The 20,004-nt window shown below is 34.1% G+C and overlaps 1 protein-coding gene across 2 annotated transcripts; it reads right to left on the reverse strand.

Moving 5' to 3' along the window:
- Positions 1–3,014: 3,014 nt before the first annotated feature.
- Positions 3,015–5,789, reverse strand: LOC144567538 (G2/mitotic-specific cyclin S13-7-like). Of its 2 annotated transcripts, none has more exons than XM_078317703.1 (9): positions 5,614–5,789; positions 5,146–5,245; positions 4,985–5,045; positions 4,614–4,829; positions 4,403–4,528; positions 4,069–4,311; positions 3,814–3,972; positions 3,512–3,690; positions 3,015–3,382 (listed from the first exon to the last, which is right to left on the reverse strand). In XM_078317703.1, the coding sequence occupies exons 1-9, from the start codon at positions 5,750–5,752 to the stop codon at positions 3,217–3,219; spliced, it is 1,389 nt and encodes a 462-aa protein (XP_078173829.1). In that variant the 5' UTR covers positions 5,753–5,789; the 3' UTR covers positions 3,015–3,216. The 2 variants fall into 2 exon arrangements, with proteins under 2 accessions (XP_078173829.1, XP_078173828.1); XM_078317702.1 differs by having other exon boundaries at positions 4,614–4,832.
- Positions 5,790–20,004: the final 14,215 nt, after the last annotated feature.

Genomic DNA, 20,004 nt, shown 5'->3' on the forward strand with positions numbered 1-20,004 from the left:
TTGATGCGGTGAGGTCACAAATTCTCTCTCAGCCGTATTCTCTATGATTCAATAAGAAGAGTCACGATGCTGCGTCATGAATGGTCCACAAGTCCTCGGAGGCAAGGGACACGAGCAACTTTGCTCCCGTCAAAACCTAGCTCTAAAATTGAAATAAAAAAGTGCACAAATTGCAAAAAAGAAGGGCATATAGTTGACCGGCGTTGGTTCCTCTATTCCCATCTCCGACCAAAGAGAGAGATGGCAGCGGAGAAGGGAGGAGGAAGGTGGAATCGGACCGAAGAAAAGAGGAACGGGGAGAAGAAGAAAGGGAAAAGGTGAATTCTCTCCATTCGGTCAGGAAAATGGAGGTATCCATTTAAGGCTCCTTTAGTGGGTCAAACGGGTCCAGTGAAGGTGATCCAATACGCTTAATGTTCATGAGAATCTCCATGTGGTACTCTAAAACCAATATTTAAATTCATATTGTGTAGCCTTTAAGTTTATGTAAAAAAAAAAAAAATGATTCCCCGTTAGACCTAATCTGAATAATAAAGAAATCATATATATAGCTGTGCACCAATCAATAGAAAAATTTAAAAACTTTCCGAATATATTTCTGAAAATGTTCAAAATATTTTTATAGAACCATCTACAACAAATTTGCTTTCTATTAAAAAATTAGTACAATTCGAATTTGATTGCAATGCAAATTTTTCATTAAAAAAAAAAAAAACATGTTTTGATAAATTTCAACATTTTAATTATAAAAGTTCAAAACTTACTTTTCGGCATTTTTAAAAGCTTGACTCTTTTCAATTGTATGTTGACATATTGAACGGTATAAAATTGTTTCGCAAATTTCTAAAATTTGAAACATTTTCAAGTTATTATATCTAAGTTCTAATTATTTATTTTTGTAAATCAAAATTTAAAATTAATACTCTCTCAAATTTAATGCATAAATTAATACACAGAGTTTTCTTACAGTGAATTGTTTTTTTTGAAAAAATATGAGAGAAATATAGCACAAGACTTTTGGACATCCTTTCAATAAAATATTTAAAATCTTCTAACTTTCCTATAACAATTGTATTAATTATGTTTGTCAATTTACCATAAAACCCAATTCAGTGCACAAATTTAATATACATGGACTTGTAAAATTTAATTCATGAATTTTGAAAAAATTATTTTTATCTGGTGACCATAACAATTTAATTCATGGATGTTTATCTAGAGTCGAAAAATCACCAAAACTAAACCCAAAAAAAGGGGTCAGTAATAACCCCAAAAAGGGGTGTTTGGGGTGGCTGGCTCAATAACCAAAATATGTCAGTAAAAACTCCAAAAATGAGTGGCTGACCAATGACCAGTAAGAACCTCTAAAAGGAGTGGCTGGTCCAAAAACCACAAAAAAAATCAGTAAGAACCTTTAAAAAGGGTCGCTGATCAAAAACCAAAATATATCAGTAACAACTCCAAAAGCGGAGTCGCTGATAAATAAACAAAATATGTCAGTAATAACCTCAAAATGAGGTGGCTGATCAATAACCAAAATATGGGGTGAATGGCCCTATATAGGGTGGATGACCAAGGTGTGTCGATAATACCTCAAATTATACAAAATACCAATACCAAATGAAAAATAATTGTACAAGAGCATGTACAATTAGAAATGCAAATACCAATACCAATACCAATTACCAAAACTAATTACTAAATGACCAAATAGAAGAAATACCAATACAAAATACGAAGGTCATGAAAAATAAAATTGATACGTTGGTAATTGTGTATATATGTATATAAAGAGCACATTGATGCCTCTATTTTAGGGGGAGTTTATGAAGAAACATATGTAGCGGGTCAGAGCAACCCGATTCAACAAAATCAAGATCAAATGAGGCAATCTCTTCAACAACCAATTGTGGTGTTGACTCAACAAGATAACTCAAAAATACGGTATCTTTTTTTAATATAATTAAAATTTCCTTACATGATAAATTAATAATTGATAATTGATAGTGGTGACAAAATATTTTTTATAATCTAGACATAACAAAAATGACAAAATCAATAAGTTAACACAGGAATTTAAATTTGGCACCTTGACTTTATATTAATTTAGATACAAAGATCGGGTTACTGCGATTGTTTGAATTTTTAATTGTAGGATTGAAGAAATGCGAAGAACATCAAGGGTGATGCAACCATCTTCAAGACTTAGAGACGATGCAATCCGTTCGTGCATGAAAAAGATGCAAGCCAAAATCGAAACTCCACAATATGCGAAGTGAGGAGCAACTTGCCAATATCCACATCAAAGAATTGGACCCGAGTCCATTCAAAAATATCACAAGCAAGCTAGGATTGTACAACATATACATTCCTAGCTTGAGGGGGAGTGTTAAAAATAATAAAAAAGTTGAAGGCTGATCTTAGTCATTCATCATCGATCAAGCAGCCTAGAATCAATCAAGAATAAAATATATGTTCTGTTGTTATTTTTAGAAATATGTATAAAGTATGAATAGTATATACCATAAATAGGAATAGTAACGTTGGTACAGTAACAGGTACATAATATAGCCGTTAGAAGTTGTAGTATAAATATAGAATAGGACTTATGTAAAAAAAAAGTTTTTCAATAACAAAAAAACAGATCAATATTAATACAAAATATTCATAACTCTCTCTGTCTCATACTTCCGCTAAAATCAACACCTGAGATTCTAAAATCCTTTCCATTCCGTCATATGACTGAGACCTGAAAGCAAAATAAGAATATACAAAAAAAAAAGAGAGATAGAAATCAAGGACGAGAAATAAAGGAAAGAAGATTCCACTAACTCTGAATCAGAAAGTTCAACAAGTATTCCACAAGTAGAGAGATGTCGTTCTTCTTCTTTTATTTTTGGATATAGATTGAGAATTCACAAACTTGAAGAGAATTTTGTAAATTCAATAATCAATGTAACTTTAAAGAAAATCCAATCATTGAAATAAATTCAGGGCTAGAGGGAGAGTTCAAACATATAATTTAAAGCCAAAGATATCTATTGAACTAAACACTGATTGAAGTGACTCCAGAATATTACATCATCCACATATCACTATCATTCATTACTCTGACATGAATTTAGAGTGAGAATTTAAAAATTGAACATATGGCAAAACACATGAATTGAAGCCAGCATGGATTGCAAGTTGGAGGAAATAAATGCCATTCTTCCCTCAAGAAGAAGAAGGTGCCCCTGAATTTGACACCTCAATCAGACTCATTGCAGGTGGGTAGCGCGCGACATGCCCAAATTGTTGAAGCATGTACTTCTGATAAATCACCTTCAATTTACCACCTGGTGCGGTCCAATGAGCTTGCACGAGTACCCGTGCACATTCTCTACATGTACAAAACAAACAAATAAATAAGGATGGAATTTAAAAACAGTACACAAATACTACATGCACCAAATAGTAGTAGAAGTCATTTGTAAAAAAAAAAGATAGTAGAAATGTGAGGCACACTTACAATAGCTGGGGCTCGGAGAAGGAAGTGTGGCGCTCGAGGGCAGTTGTCCAGAGAGGAGACTTCCCTAGAGTGTAACGAGCTGTGTACACAGCTGAGGCCGCTACCATGGAGGGGCAGTACTTGATCAGGTCATACTGCATCAACCCCAACTCAGCAAGGAAGTATATCATGTGCTCCAACTGTCAAATTAAAACAAGATTTTCAGGATCAGCCTAATGATTAACCTGCAACTCTGAAACAAAAAGAATGAAATGATTAATTTTTTGAGGAAAAAGAATGAAGTGATTGATGGTATGCAATACCTCCTGGTCAGCTTTGGCTACCTTCACGAACCGAACCAAGAACATGTAGGCTGTCGGTACGGTTAGGTACCACTCAAGCTTGTTTAGAATCATCTTTTCCATCCTCAGAATCTCCTCTCTTGTGTACTTATTGCATGCAATGTAGATCAAATCACTTACCTGCATGAACACAATGCCGTAGTTTAGTTTAAAATTGGTAAATTCGCCCAGCAGCAATTTTGAGAATTGGAAAGATTTGCGTATATTGGTTCATACCCGAGGAGCCCGAAGTTCTTCGTACTTGCAAGCAATTAATAATGCACACATTCCAACAAGCTGGAGTCTTTTTACTCCATCTAGAGAGAGGTACCGGTCGATTATGTAGACTGTCAGATATAAAGTCTCTGGTAGCAAATTATATCTGAAGTGCACATCTGTTATCCAATCAACCAGAATCGCCCTCATCTTTGGGTTGATGTGTGGCTGCTTAGCCATGTAGTCAATGGGCCTACCGACATGCTGTTTGAACAAATAAACAAAATAACTGAAGTTTACTAACTTGTTACAAGGTACGGTACTGGTAAATTTCATAAATTGAAAAATATAATACCTGTTGTTGCTTATAAAAAGTGTATAAGTCCTGAACGTACTCCACAACAGCTAGGTGATTAAATAAATCTGGTAAATCTATTTCGTCAATTTCTAGATTCGACTTCTCACTGATGGCGCAGGCTATCTGAATAACACAATAAACTCTGTCATTACATATCTTTATTTACAGAAACTGAAACAAAGGTGAGGAAATGGTAATTGAAAAACACCTTGCTATGGGCCGAGAGAACAGAAGTAAGTGAATGGTCTTGTCTTATCTGCGTCCTTGCAACAGAAATTGACATTTGTTTTAACCCGTCGTCATAACGATGGTCCAAATTAATATTTTCAGCTTGTTTGGGGACCAGCTTAACCGGCTTCTTCGTGGCAGATTTCAGTGCAATCTGCTGTGCTGCTTGATTGTCAGATTGAAACATCGCTGGCAGCTGCTGAAATATTAAATAAACAGTGATAAGTGGGTTACATGGTTATAATTGTGCTTGGGCTTATTCTGAATAGCCTTAACAAAGTTTGATATCAGGATAATTAATCCAACTCTACAAATTACAAGAAAAGTTTAAATCTGACATAGAATAATTACTTTGTTGCAAGCAGCCACGGCTTGAGTTTCCATTGTATTTGCGAAAGTTTTTGCTCCAAACCTGCTTGAAACCGAACAGAAGAAAACAGTAATTAAAGATAGTAAATTATATATTTTCAATGAAATTGAAGAAGAAAAATGATCTCAGCGAGTAAACTAACCTTGTTGGGGGGGAGTTAACGTTTTCAATGCTGTTTAAGGTGATGCGGCTTTTGACTTCTCCCTTAGCATTAGGAGCCTTCTGTTTCTCCATAGCACCCCCTAAAATTTGAAAATTTCGATGTTAGACAAAAACTGTTACTGGCTTCCTTTTTTGTTTGACAAACAATACTGAGTTCTTCTTTTTCCTTTTTATGTATTTCTTTTGTGAATACAGATATAGGTGGTGTCAGGTACAACTTCTTCATAAAAAAAAAGGAAAATGGGATATAGGGCCAAACCGAATAATAGCTCACGAAACCCAAATCAAGCACTATTCGTAAGTCAAAATCAATTGGATGTCCACAAAATATAAGAAAAGACAAAGACAATCCTAAGCTCAGCCAATCAATGGAAGAACTAAATCTAAACCCTAGCAATTTCAAGAAAAAGCGAATTTATTGGAGACAAAATGGTAGATATATATGTACCTCTCTGCTGTTGCATGACCATACTTTGATCCGTGGTTATTACCATGGAATCCATTTCTTTATCTTTTCTCTTAGAAATATTTGGAAGGGGCCGAAGCCTCAGCTTCTCCTCTTCTAGTCTCTCTAAATTGGCAGCCATTGTTGGATTACAAGAGAGAAAGCAAATGGAGGTCTTGGTTTTTGTTTTTTGTTTTTTCTCTCGCCTCTATCTCTCTTTTGTTCTCTCCCTAAACCTCCGAAAGAAATGTTATCGATCTGAATATTTTCTTTCCCAGTGAATGGAATGTTGGAATATATAAAGGGGTTTAGCGGAGCCTTCAACGGTCTACTCTATTGGATATCTCAACGGTCTACAATCCAGAGGCATCCATCGGACGGCTGATATTGGCTTGAGCAAAAGCGGAAAGGCGGTGGATGTTAGGTAAATTAAATTTAGCGGTTTTAATTAGCGGAGCCTTCAACTAATTCAACTGTATACTCGATTAGAAATAGCAACGGTCTATCCGGGATGCATCAATCGAACGGCTCATACAATATTCTTAAAATTAGAGTTATTTGTTTATTTTGTGTCGTTTTAGTGACCATACAATATCTAAACTTGTGTATATTCGTTAAAATTAGAAAGGTACAAAGCTTTCACAAGAAAGCGCCACGGAGAATCCATAAATGTTTCGTCATGCTAAGCTTAGATGCGACCCAGAGACCAGAGTACAATCTCTTTAATATTTGTGTTAAAACAGGTCAAACAGTTTGAATGTAAATTTAAATTTTGAGTTAGCTCAGATATGATTTCAGGGCCCTGGGCCTTGTAAACACAATAACAACAGCAACAAAGAAAAGAAAAATTCACAAGAAAGTGCTAAAAATACTTTATAACAGGTTCACATAAGATTTTTAGACCGTGTGATATGTTACGTAGCGTATATCTCAAGCTAAGTTTTTCACTCCTACGGAAATCTTTCTTGAAAGAAAATATTTGCATTCTTGTCTGGCCCTGACCAGTGTATGGGTGAAACGGGTTAGATATTATCTGATCAAATCCGGATGCGTATTTGAATATTAGATACGGATATTCAATATCTAAATATCCGTGCAGATAGTGGTACGAATATGGTTTTATATTTTAACCGTATTCTATTATAGAATAATAGATATATACCATATCGATAAATATATTATGAAAATATTTTTGTATTTATATCTACAGATATCTGATTTATATCCGTACCTAATTGATTTTACCACTATCTGATCCGTTTTCACCTCTCGACCAATGGGTCCAGGGCTCCACACTCATTTTTAGCGAAAAAATTGCCCTCTATACGTATACTGTTCACTTTTTATTTTCTTTTTTAAAATAAAATAAGGGTCTTTTAAATTAAAAAAAAAAACTAATTTAAAATAAAATTAAGACTGAAAATCCATGATAAGTAAAAAAAAAAAAGGACTAATTTAAAATAGCACACTGGTGCAGTAAGTAGATAGTATTACGTTGATCAATTTTTAAAGTAGTTGATTCAGCATCTGTATTTAAAACCTTTGATAGTATCCAACATCTATTTTTAACTTTCCATATTTCATGTACTCATGACGGATGCATATTAGGGGTGTCAATGGATTGGATGAAAACATTTTTATATTTATACATATTAAAATTGACTTTATTCATGTCCTACTCATATCCATTAAAAATTAACCTTACCTTACTCTACCAGGGGTGGATGCAGTGTGTCACAGGGTAGGACAGGTGCCCTACCCTGAAAATTCATATTTAGTTTACACGAACTGAATTTTACTTTGCCTTACCCTGAAAAAGAGAATTGCTCTATCTTGGTCTTTGAATCCTAATTGATTGGTAGATTCAATTTTTAGATCTTAAAGTTAGATAATTGGTAGATTGAATTTGTGATAGGTAAATTGTAATATTGAATTACTAGGTTGTAGAACCCTAATACTCAATTATCTAATGGGTTTGAACCCGATTACTAATGAGTTTGAACCCGATTGTTAATGGGTTCGAACCCAATTAGCCATTTAAATCATATTTGATACTTTCTTGCCCTACCCTGTACTTTACCTTTATCCGTTAATATTATCAAGTAACAAAACGGTAGCGGGTGAATAACGAATAATACTAATATAATAATTTTTATTATTTTTAACAAATTAGACATAAAAAATTCATTAATTCTACACATATGTAATTGCATTTCTAATAAAAAAATAAAAATAAATGTGCAATCAATTCCAACTAAATTGTTTTTTATAAAGGAAAAAAATTCAAAAATACGAATATATATTTAAGTGGGTTGAAAATTAAATTGAATAAACATTTAGATTTTATAATTACCCTATAGGGTAACGGGTATGGAATAGTCATTACCTATACCCTTACCCATTTGGTTAACGAATTTTTTTTTTATCCATATCCATACCGAATAAGTCAACGAAAAAAAAAATATTACCCATACCCGCCTTATCGAATACAAATATACAATACGGGTCGAATAAACAGGTAAAAAGGTACCATTGACACCCGTAATGCATATCAATACTACTTTCAATAATTAAAATATAAATTCTAACAAAATTTCATTACTGTGAGAAATCTTGTGTCTAATCCTTACAATTCGAAATTTAAGGAAATCTGGAATAAATTGAAATTTACTTAATATTTAGGGTTGAGAAAGACGACCTTAAATATTTCCTTACAACTCTCAATAATTACTTGTCTTTTACTCTTGGTTGAGAAAGACGACGAAACTGGAGCCCAATAAATTGATGTTGGAACAATTTTGGGCCTTTACTTTGCCCTTGTGGGCTAATTTTTCTCTTTTGAATTCGGGCCTGTTTAGAGCTGAGCTGCGTCTTAGGTTGGTAAAATTGAATTAATTCTAAGCCAGAATCTTATATCCTGTATTGAACTATTGATCATGGCAAGATGGCAAAACTATGGAGGTAGCCTATGCTCGTATAATCGAAAAACATATGGATGGGTCCTGATACCTCTAGTTCAATCTACCGGCCATCTAGCAATATAATGCCACAGTGATTCAGAACAGCCATATAATTTTTGTTATGAATAAAAATTCGAACTATCTACAGGTAATATATAAGTGATTCTTCAGATAATACACCCATTGTTGGCACTATGCTTCCTTAGACCAGATCTCAAAAGTTATTTTATACCAAACAAAAAATAGAGAAAAAAAAAAAACTCACAGGTTGTACATTGTATGATCTTCCAAGCATGTTTTACAAATATACCCCTTGTAGGCTCGTGCTTTATTCTCTCTTAAATATCTTCTAATCTATTTAAAAATTTTACTCCAGATTAACCGGTACTAACCATCCTAACGACTGGAGCTTAATTAGCTAGACCCTACAAGGCTCCGGCTGTGGGTCCAAGGCTCGATGTGAGCGAGATAAATAAAATGGCAGTTGGAGAGACGGAAGATGAGAATCGGGGTTAGTTTGATCAAGTGAATGCAAAATTAGGAGACGATAGCAGTAGTTTGGTAATAGTTGGAGTAAATTAACTCACCGATATCCATTGAATTGGTTCTGGTACCAAACAGTACTGCTACCAAATAGCTAGTATAATTTACAGAGTCAACTACAAACAAAAAACATAACATGTTTCTGATACTATCAGTGGGGTGAATTGATTCTTATCAAGTGAATTAACGACTATAGAATTTATAGGGATGTATTATGAGATTTGTATAGCATGACTTTTGATGCGCCACGTAACAGTTTAGATATGGTCTGGGAGTATCAAAGGATGGTAGTAAGCAATTTATTTAGAGATTTGTATAGTTATAGTATTAGATTTGTATAGAAGGATGGCAGTAAACAATTAATTCCCCCGTTTGAATTGGTCCACAGTCCAAATACGAAATCCAGCGTCGACTATGATCACATGCTAGGGATACACCAGATGCATGCTATCTATGACTGTTGACAAATGACAATTTGTACATTTGAATTGGGTTAAACCATGCATGGTTCTATATACTGTGGTCACAACACAAGAACTGACAGATATATTATATATAATCTATTTTTTTTTTCCCAAGGATATGACCAATATTGCGCGGTTGTCGATGCATGCATCAACCATCAAGCATATAATTTAAGGGGATGGGGCTTATGGTGCATTGGTGCTTCAACAGTATAGCAAACACGTGTGTTCTGGGCTTTTGGCTATAATGGCCAGTTGGCTACCTCTTGTTATTATTGTATTCTATTTCTTGGTTTAGATAATGTAAGAAACCACAGTGAAAGTTCCGAACTTTTTCCAATTTTTTTTTTTTTTTGTGGTGACTAGCCTCCAATTTTGCTAGCCATTTAAAATTAGAATTCCAAAACAGAGAAACATTAAACAGAGACCTTTTAAACTCAGAATTCCAAAACTATACAACAGTATAAATAATTCATGTACACTAAATTATACAAAATTATACAAATTCATATTGAGCATTACAAAATTTAAATTGAAACCACCTTGCCCACATACATCTGACATCGTCGATTTGCTCCTTGGTGTAACACTTTTGATTTGGTCCATACTACAATTATAATTTGGTATTAGTTAGTAACAAGAAAAGGTAGATGCAAGACACTTGCAAATATCAATTGCTATTAATAAAATGAAAAGTATAAGTAAGCACAATATGAAAATCATAGAAAATACTAACATATTACAATTGGTGCAACATATATATATACATAGCCTTTTGTACATGCAATCCCATGTGATAAAACATAACATATACTCTTCAGGATCCAATACAATGTTTGTATAAAAGTTATATCCTTACCACTTAGTAACTATGTGATCAAGCTTTGGCCCAAAATTAAAGTTGGGCTCATGTTGTCAAAACGCTTGGTTATGATCTAGTTTGGACTAGAATTTCATATAAACTAAGGCGTATTAGATCCAACATAAAAAAAGGGAGCTCCCATGTGATCCATGACATGATGCCTCTTGGTTAAAGGTCTCCAATACATTGCATCTCCAATAAGAATCCATTCATCAACATATATATGTGCATACATAATAGGGAATAACAATTGTCCTTTAAAATTTTCATCCAAAATTATAAGAAAATATTTATATATAAAATTAGTTGAATCTGTATAGCTTTAATACGTGATAAGCTGAAATTGTATCTATTGAAACCTAGGGTTTGTTATGTAAATTTAGCCAAGTTTTGATTAAATTAGGTTTAATTAGGTTAGAAATATCCAAAAGTTCAAGTTACTGCCCTAGTTATGTTTGTTCTACAGGTAATCAAGTGTTTGGAGCTTAACGAAGCAAAACGGGGGAGTTAGCACGAAGATTGGAGCTTCTGCCAACAGTTATTGCGGCCCACAACCAAACAAGTCAGAGCCCCTTTTATTCCAGCACAGTTATTGCGGCCCCCAATAAAGTTATTGCGGCCCCCAATAAAGTTATTGCGGCCCCCAATAAAGTTATTGCGGCCCGCAATAAAGTTATTGCGGCCCGCAATAACCTCTACAGTGTTTCTGCGCGAAGTTATCAACTGCCTCCGCTCATTGTGGCCCGCAATAAGTCGGTTCAGAGCCCGAATTTGCTATTTTTATGGAGTTATTTTTAGGTTTTGCGAGGGGTATAAAAGGGGGACTTGTAGAACAGATTAAGGATGTTTTTTAGGCAGAATTTCTAGGGTTTCAACAAGGAAAAGCAAGGAAAAGCAAGGAAGAGAGAAGAAGGGAGGAGAGAGCAAAAATCGATCAACCGGTTTTATTATTTTCTTTCCTTTGGAACTCTTTTATTATTTTGATTTCATTTGTGCTTTAGCCATGACTGGCTAAAGGCTTTTCTAGGGTTGATTAGGGTTGTACTTGAAACTTTTGTTATGATTTAGTTGGTTTTATTTTATATATTCTTGTTCTTTGTTGTGATCTATTCTTTATTTTAATTGATTGTGAGGACTTAATCGAAATCACATGAAATCCTAGGATTTGGTATTTGCAATTGAGAAATTGAATATTAGGTCCAGACCATAAGGAATAGGGTATTTGATAGGCTAAGTACCGAGATGTGACGCTTGTCTTATACAGGCTTTACCTAATAGTTTAGAGAATTGTGCCAAGTACCGAGAGGTGAAAGATAGTTTTCTATATTTTTTGGGACAGTAAGAACTTAATGACTTTAGATTAGGGTAGCCAAGTACCGAGAGGTGACGTTTATTCTAATTTAAAGATGGTATTAATATAGAGATATCCATTTGTACCTACAACACCCAACTGTGCCTTCATAACTAAAAGAACAAATTTAATAAACCAATTAGTCATAACACTAGTGGATAGGAATCCTAAGAAACCCTAATTTCTCATTATTGTTAAAAACCTAATTTTGCTTTAAAGACTTTAGTTTAATCACAATCAAACCAACCCTTTAAACAAACAAAAACCTTCTTATTTTCTTTTTACTAAATTAAATTGTTAGGTTATGTTTAATATTCCAACTTGTCCCTGTGGAGACAATCCCTAAGTACTACTCGACAAGGTTGTACACTTGCAACCGAATTGAGCGTAAATTAGGATTTATTACTTGTATTGTAATAATTCACATCAATACGAACCATTGAAAATTAATTTCATAAATCCAAAATAAAATAGCAAAATAATTTAAATCTTACAGTTCTGAAGTGCAGACATATATCTTTAGGCGGAAGCGTTAGTACTGATCTTCAACGGTTTTTCTCAGATCTGATGATGGAGACCTTAGGCGTTTTCTTTACTTCTCACTTTTAGAAAATGGTCCACAATACACTAATTATTTACATTATCTTAACAAATCAAGCATGCATGCATGCATTAATTAATAATTGACTAATGTGCATTCGAATGTATATGAGCCGAAATACATACAGTCCAAATTTGACTTTTCAAAATCCAAACGGTCGATCCGAACCATTTATCTTGTTCTCCATATTAATATGTGCTTGGAGACCAAATTTTACATTTTTCTGAATTTTTTTACTATTTATTAAGTATTTTACAAAATTGTTGATCCAACGGTGGCTTAACAAAACAGTAAAATCAGCAGCCACCGTTGGATCAACAATTTTGTAAAATACTTAATAAATAGTAAAAAAAATTCATAAAAATGTAAAATTTGGTCTCCAAGCACATATTAATATTGGAGAACAAGATGAACGGTTCGGATCGACCGTTTGAATTTTAAAAAGTCAAATTTGGACCGTATGTATTTCAGCCCATATACATTCGAATGCACATTAATCACTCTCTCTCTCTATATATTTATATATATATGACTAACCTTAACAAGATAGAGAGGAGAAATACAAATTAACTTCAAAGATCTCAGATCCAGCCTCCTTGTGAGCAGAAATCATATCAACATTCAATACAGAGAGAGAGTATTAATTGATCAAAATGGTGCTGGAAGAAGAAGGCATTTTATATAACCAAAACCCTACAATAACCTTTCTACACGGATTTTTAAGTATAAATCTGTGTAGCTCTTTCAAGGCTTTCTACACTGTTATTTAAATAAACATCCGTGTACAATGTCTATCTTTCTACACGGTTCTTTAATAAATATCCGTGTAGCTCTTTTAAGGCTTTCTACAATGTTATTTAATTAAACATCCGTGTACAATTTCTAATAAACGTCCATGTAGCTCTCTGTTACATTCCGAAATTTTTAAAACTTGATTAAATTGATAAATCGATCAAATTGCTTAAATGAAAAGTTTAATTTAATTAACGATCGTTCAGAAATTTAATGACCGACTAAAACGAAACAAAAATTTCGTAATATAAATAATGTATAAAATTATGTATAATAAAATTTAGAGATTTAGAAATAAAATAAAATATAGCACTAGGAATAAAATTATAATTATTCGGTAAATTAGAAACTTAGAAAATCCGTTACAATTCTTTTTAAGTTTTAGGAAAGAAGAAATTTATTTAATTAGATTCGTGTAAATAAATAAATAAATTGAATTCCAAATAAGAGCATAATTATACAAAATTATTCGTACAATTGGATTTTAGAATTTATAAAACTAGTTCATTTAGGAATTTTAGAGAGTTAATGGAATATATAAAAATTATACAAATTGAGAACGAATTATTCGAATCTTAAATTGAGAACGAATTATTCGAATCTTAAATTGAGAGATAAATACACAAATTATATGCACAAATATAGTTACAAAAAAATTATGAACTTTCGATTTGAATTTATGAAAGAAACAGAATTAAAACCAATTAAAAGAAACAATGTTTATAATATGAATTGTTTAGACCATTTGATTTTGCTGCAGCACGGATCTTAAAGCAGGCCATTTAACACCCCACCCTCTCCATTCTCTCTTTCTCTCCTCTCCCTCTACGTGACAGAAACCCAACCCCAACCCCAGCCCCCCCTTTCCTCTTGCTACGCCAAAGAAACAGAGGGGCTCCGCCCCCTCTTCCCTCCGCCCCCTCCCGTCGCCGGCGAACCCCACCAAACCCGCCGCCTTGCTCTCCTCTCTTCTCTGGCCGTGAGGGCTGCAGCCCCCGCCCCCTCTCCTCCTTTCTCCGCCAAAAATAGGGCGGCCCCCTCCCATTCCGCCGCTGCCGCCCCACTGCTCTCCTCTCTCTCTCTTTCTCGGTTCGGAAGACCCCAGCCCGCCCCCATCCTCTCTCTCGGTTTCTGCCCCCTTTCCCTTCCTTGAAACCCTAGAAACTAGGGTTTAGGATTGGTGGTGCCTCGGTTCGATTGGTGCTGTCCCGGTACTTGGAAGTGCTCATTTCATGTGGTGCTCGCTGATTTTAGACGACCGCGAGGCGAGGCGAAACCCTCGGAACCGATCACTTTTCTTGACATCCTCTCTTGCGGTTAATTTCTAAAATTCGTGAATTGTGTGTATTGATGAATTGATTAATGTCGTAGGATGTGAATTGGTTAAGTTTCGAGTACGGGTTGTTGATTTTCCCGACTCGATCGATTTGTTCGAATAAATTAAGTATAAGGGGTTATATTGTAAAATCTGAAATTTATTTGGTTTTAATTGATTTATGGTTTGTGTAATTGGGGAAAATTATTGGGTGCCTCTTAAATCTTTTATACGTACAACTACCAAATTAGTATGAGAATAAATTGATTAGATGTGTATATTTGATAACTCTTGTTCATCTCTTTTATATTTTCGGCCTTGGGTTGAACAAGGACTAAATTGGTAAATTTTGCAAATTGTGTCTATATACGGAAAGGTGTATGGTTTATATGACTAAGGTGCAAGTGTGTGAATTTTTGTGGAGGTTAAGTGATAAAAAAAAAAGGAATACGGCATAAATGAAATGAAATTGTGTAATTTAAGACCAAATTGGTATATGTGATAAATTAGGCCGTGACCGTTACTGTTGGCTTGTGGATGAATTGATTAAATGAATTGGGGGCCTTTGTTTATGTATGCATTGGACTAAATTAAATAAGTAAGCCATTGTATTAAAATGTATGACATGCATAAGAATTTTATACATGGGCCTTGAAAGTGAAAATAGTTATAATGAATCTGAAATGAATTGTAAATTTTAAATAGGAGGCTTAAACCTTTACTAAATTATGGGTCTTTAATTAAATTGAATTGGAATAAAATAATTGATACGTCCAATGGACCAAAGTGTAATAAGGTGAAAGTTTATATAAGGGCCTTATTAAATTGGACTTGAATTAAAATAATTATAAATGAGCCGAAAGGTATAAAAGAATTGACGAATTGAAAGACGGTTTTTGGAATTTAAGTTTTGAGAATGTAACCGAACTAAACCAAGTAATCGTATAATATAGGTGTAGGCTCAGTCGAGCCAGATTTCGCGAGGCAATTTGAGACGCCTGATCTTTAAATTAAGCGGTACGCTCGTCATAATAAGGTGCGGGATTCTTGGACTTGTTTGATACTTTATTTTCAGGAATTAAACTGTTTATTCGTTTGTCATGTTGAATATCATTGATTGCATCACTGAATTGTGTAGAGCATTTGCATCGCCCAATCAAATTAAACTCGAATTGATCTGAATTGAATGATTTGCATGCTGGTATGGTTATAGGTAGTATCGATCTATCATGATCTGATTTTGATTGAAAGTCACCATGATTGGATTGAATATGTGAATGTATGTGAATGGATTTACGAAGTTAAGCACTTGGATCCAATGAATTTGCCAAGTCGGGCTGTATGCTGACTTGGATTCCCAGGATCCTAAATGGCCTTAGGTGAACGGCCCTCGATATTCCCAGTACCGGTTGGGACGAGGGAGGGTGATTATGTTATGAGATGTGTGATTGGAAATCGTGGGTGACATGTGTAACGTCTATGGCTCGGTGGCATTTTCCTACGTGTTAATGCATTTGAAAGGTCAATTGAATATTACGACTATTGGAATGATTCCAAAGTGGATTTTCTTTATATGATTCGAACCAGACCTTAATAAACTGTTAAGCCAAGCGATTGCAGATGGGTGTCAGATAAAGGGTCCAGCGGTTGGCCATCTGTAGGTGTCAGTAACCCTACAGATGTGGGTTTGATAAAGGTTCAGCTCGAAAGAACATCTGTAATTGCTACAAGCCCTAATGAACTGATTTATGAATCGAGTTAAGCCAAAGTATATGTTGTGTTTGAAATTCATCTTGGAAATTCCGTAAACTGTGTTGCAGGTTGATTTAACTGTTGTCGTGCATTGGCATTCTGTTATTTATGTTTACGAATATATATCTGTTTGAACTGTTATTGGTTTGGGTTTCATTTTTGAATATAGAGTTTGATTGCAAGTCCAATAATTCAAACTGTGGCAAATTTCGCACTGAGAATTTATTCTCACCCCCACCCTCCCGATTATTTTCAGGTTTGTTGCTCGGACGCAGCAGATGAGGATATTGGCAATGCATATAAAAGATCCACTGCCTTGCGTGTATATGTGCCGCTTGATTTATACACGCGGCAGGCTGTCAGACCCCCGTGGATTTGGGGTGTGACACTCTCTCAAGGCTTTCTACACTAATTAATTAATAAATATCCGTGTAGAGATCCCACAGATATTCAGGCTTCCAAAAAATTACAATTTCTACACATTTTTTATATAAAATTGTCAAATTCGTGTACAATGATCATTTTTGTAGTAGTGAAAATTGCTGGCTAATTAATTTTTAAATTACATCGAATTTGTATACAATATATCTTATTCCACTATCAATATATCACTTTCTTTTGCCAAATAAGTTTGATTATAATTTTTTTTTTATTACTCATTTCCGGTTTTGTTTTATTGTTTTTTCAACAAAAATTCTTGTAGTTCCGGAATGGAGTTGGCGGGTCATGATATTAACAATGCTCATCCTTTTATAAACACTATATATATATAGAGAGAGAAAGAGATGGGCTATGGTGCATTGCAATGTATGGAGGGGTTTGTGCATTTGACTAACAATGCTCATCCTTTTATAAACACTATATATATAGAGAGAGAGAGAGAGAGAGATGGGCTATGGTGCATTGCAATGCATGGAGGGGTTTGTGCATTGGACTATAAATCTAAAATTCAAAATCCAAATGACTGATCCAAACTGTTCATCTTGTTCTCCATATTAATATGTGCTTGGAGACCAAATTTTACATTTTTCTAAATTTTTTTACTATTTATTAAGTATTTTACAAAATTGTTGATCCAACGGTGGCTTAACAAAACAGTAAAATCAGCAGCCACCGTTGGATCAACAATTTTGTAAAATACTTAATAAATAGTAAAAGAATTCAGAAAAATGTAAAATTTGGTCTCCAAGCACATATTAATATGGAGAACAAGATGAACGGTTTGAATCGGCCATTTGGATTTTGAATTTTAGATTTATGGTCCAATGCACAAACCCTTCCATGCATTGCAATGCACCATAGCCCATCTCTCTCTCTCTCTCTCTCTCTATATATATATATATATATATATATATATATATATATATTTGAGTAAGGCGATTTTTATTTTCACTACCTTTAAATTGACTATCAGTGTCTGTTATTTACAAAAATAGTTACTGATCATATGCCCAACACTAATAATGTTTTTTGTACTGATATTCCTATCGAAACAAATAATTCTTTATTTTTTTTTTTAGGGTTAGTGGAAGATCCACTAAGATATATTGATATATAAAAGTATTTACAAGAGTGTTACATGAACCAAATGTAGCAAGAGTAAAAAAAAAAAAAGTTTAAAGCTAAAAATGCCCTCCTCACCTATTATATGGTAAAAAGTTCTGCCAACAAAATAAAAAAAGCCCCAATAGTGTCTAACCCACTATTTTCTCTGATACTTTTAACTAAATAGCACCCAGTTATGTACATCAATTATTGCTTCATTAATTAAAATGTGCCCAGATTTACTCTTCAGGCTGAAGGTCCTCATGTTCCTTTCCTTCCATAATGCCCACGAGCCTGCTGCCCATGTCACGTCCCAGCATTGTTTGACTTGGCCCCTCAGTTGTTGTCGGCCCTCACTCCAGATTTCAGCTGAACTATTACCCATCACCCTCTGTAGATTATGCTGTGCATATAGGCCATTCCAAAAGTTTACAGCATATGGACACGTTCTCATCAAGTGGTCGCATGTTTCGGTTTGGTCACTATTGCACAACTTGCACCCTTGTGCCACCTCACACCCTCTCATTTCGAGCACCTCCTGAGTTAAGATCTTATTGTTTATCATCAACCATACGAATATTCTTACTTTTGTTGGAATTTTTAAATTCCAGAGCGTTTGATGATGTTCGGATCTAATGCCTGTATCGTGCATTGCCTTGTATGCCGATGCATAGGAGAAGACTTTTGTTGATGTCCATCTCCACTGTAGTGTTTGGGTTACCAAATCCATTTTCACTGAGGCGGAGAAGAAGGGCGTGAGAGGCGCCAGTTCCCTAAGGAAGCTAGATAGGTTTGTAGCATCCACTAACTGTAAACATTCCGTGATGTTATATAATTGGCATAGTGTGGTTGCCCAGAGTCCTTCCCCATCATGAATAATTATTTATTAACCAAACGCTTCCTACTAGGTCCATATATTTATTTATGCTCGTTGATACAAGTTCCTAGCTATAACACGATCGAAGATATGTTCTTCTTTGACCAATCACTAGTGGAAAATAAGGAATCAGGATCGGTTATATATGCATATTAGTATTGGAATATAACCGATCCTGATGAAAGCGATACTGATACTATCAGGATCGGTTTTTTATTTTTTAACCAACCGATCTTAATAGGCACTTATCTGGATCGGTTATTTCTGAGAACCGAACTTGATAAATTTAAATGGTTCAATAAATTTAAGTCGTCCGCATAAAATTTAATGTAGATCGTACGATTTAGATTCGGATTTAAATAAGACTGTCAACGGGTCAGATTTATAGGCCACCTCGATCGCTAGTGTTTTTCATGAATGATGGGGATTTATCATGAATATGTTTTCTTGAAAGGTCATTAATGTTGGCCTTCAAAAGCATCACCAGACAGCAACAACTAATCCAAATTATGATTTACGAGTATATTGATGGATACTATGCAGATCAATTTTATATTGTCTAAAATTAGTTTTAATGATACTTAATTTTTATTCGGTAACTATTAGTTTTTATTTTTACTTTAGCTTTATCTAATGAGTTAATAATGGACGAATAAGGATAATTATGAGTAAATTAATAATAATTTATATAACTTAACAAAAAATATACAGTAAATAAGAAAATATATTACTTTACACAAATTATAATTGAAACAAAAATATTTGACGATTTTATTTTTTTCAGCAATCCTTATGGAACTATATATTTTTATGAAAGCAAGTCATTAATTGGATAAGTAAATTAAATCACCTCATGGGCTAATTTGGAGTCGAATTTGGGATCCTTATATATGGAGCAAAATAATATCTTCTATCACACGGATAATTAATAAGATGAATATATTGTTCAGGTTGAAAGCAAATGTGTGTGTGTGCATATATTCACAAATCATGCATGGATATAAATATGTAATTGTGTATATATGATTGTAGACTTTGGTCTTAATTACAAACAATAATATTGTGTTAATTATGTCGCTTTATATTTAGTAAGAACCTTTAATATTTTTAGTGGTCGATCGGTCTACATTTCACCATTTTTGACAACATATGATTGGTATATTTTGAAAACAACAAACCATCCTAAATAACAACGTACGTCGCAGTTCGTGCTTTCAAGTCGTTTTAACAACAAAATTTTCTTGTAAGAAATTAAAATTATTAATCTTTTGTAATTAGATCATGAGTCATGTCAATTTTCACACTCAATCTAGGTACCTACGTACATATATA

The sequence above is a fragment of the Carex rostrata genome, chromosome 16 (genome assembly GCF_964058835.1).
Source record: "Carex rostrata chromosome 16, lpCarRost1.2, whole genome shotgun sequence".
Taxonomy (NCBI): Eukaryota; Viridiplantae; Streptophyta; class Magnoliopsida; order Poales; family Cyperaceae; genus Carex; species Carex rostrata.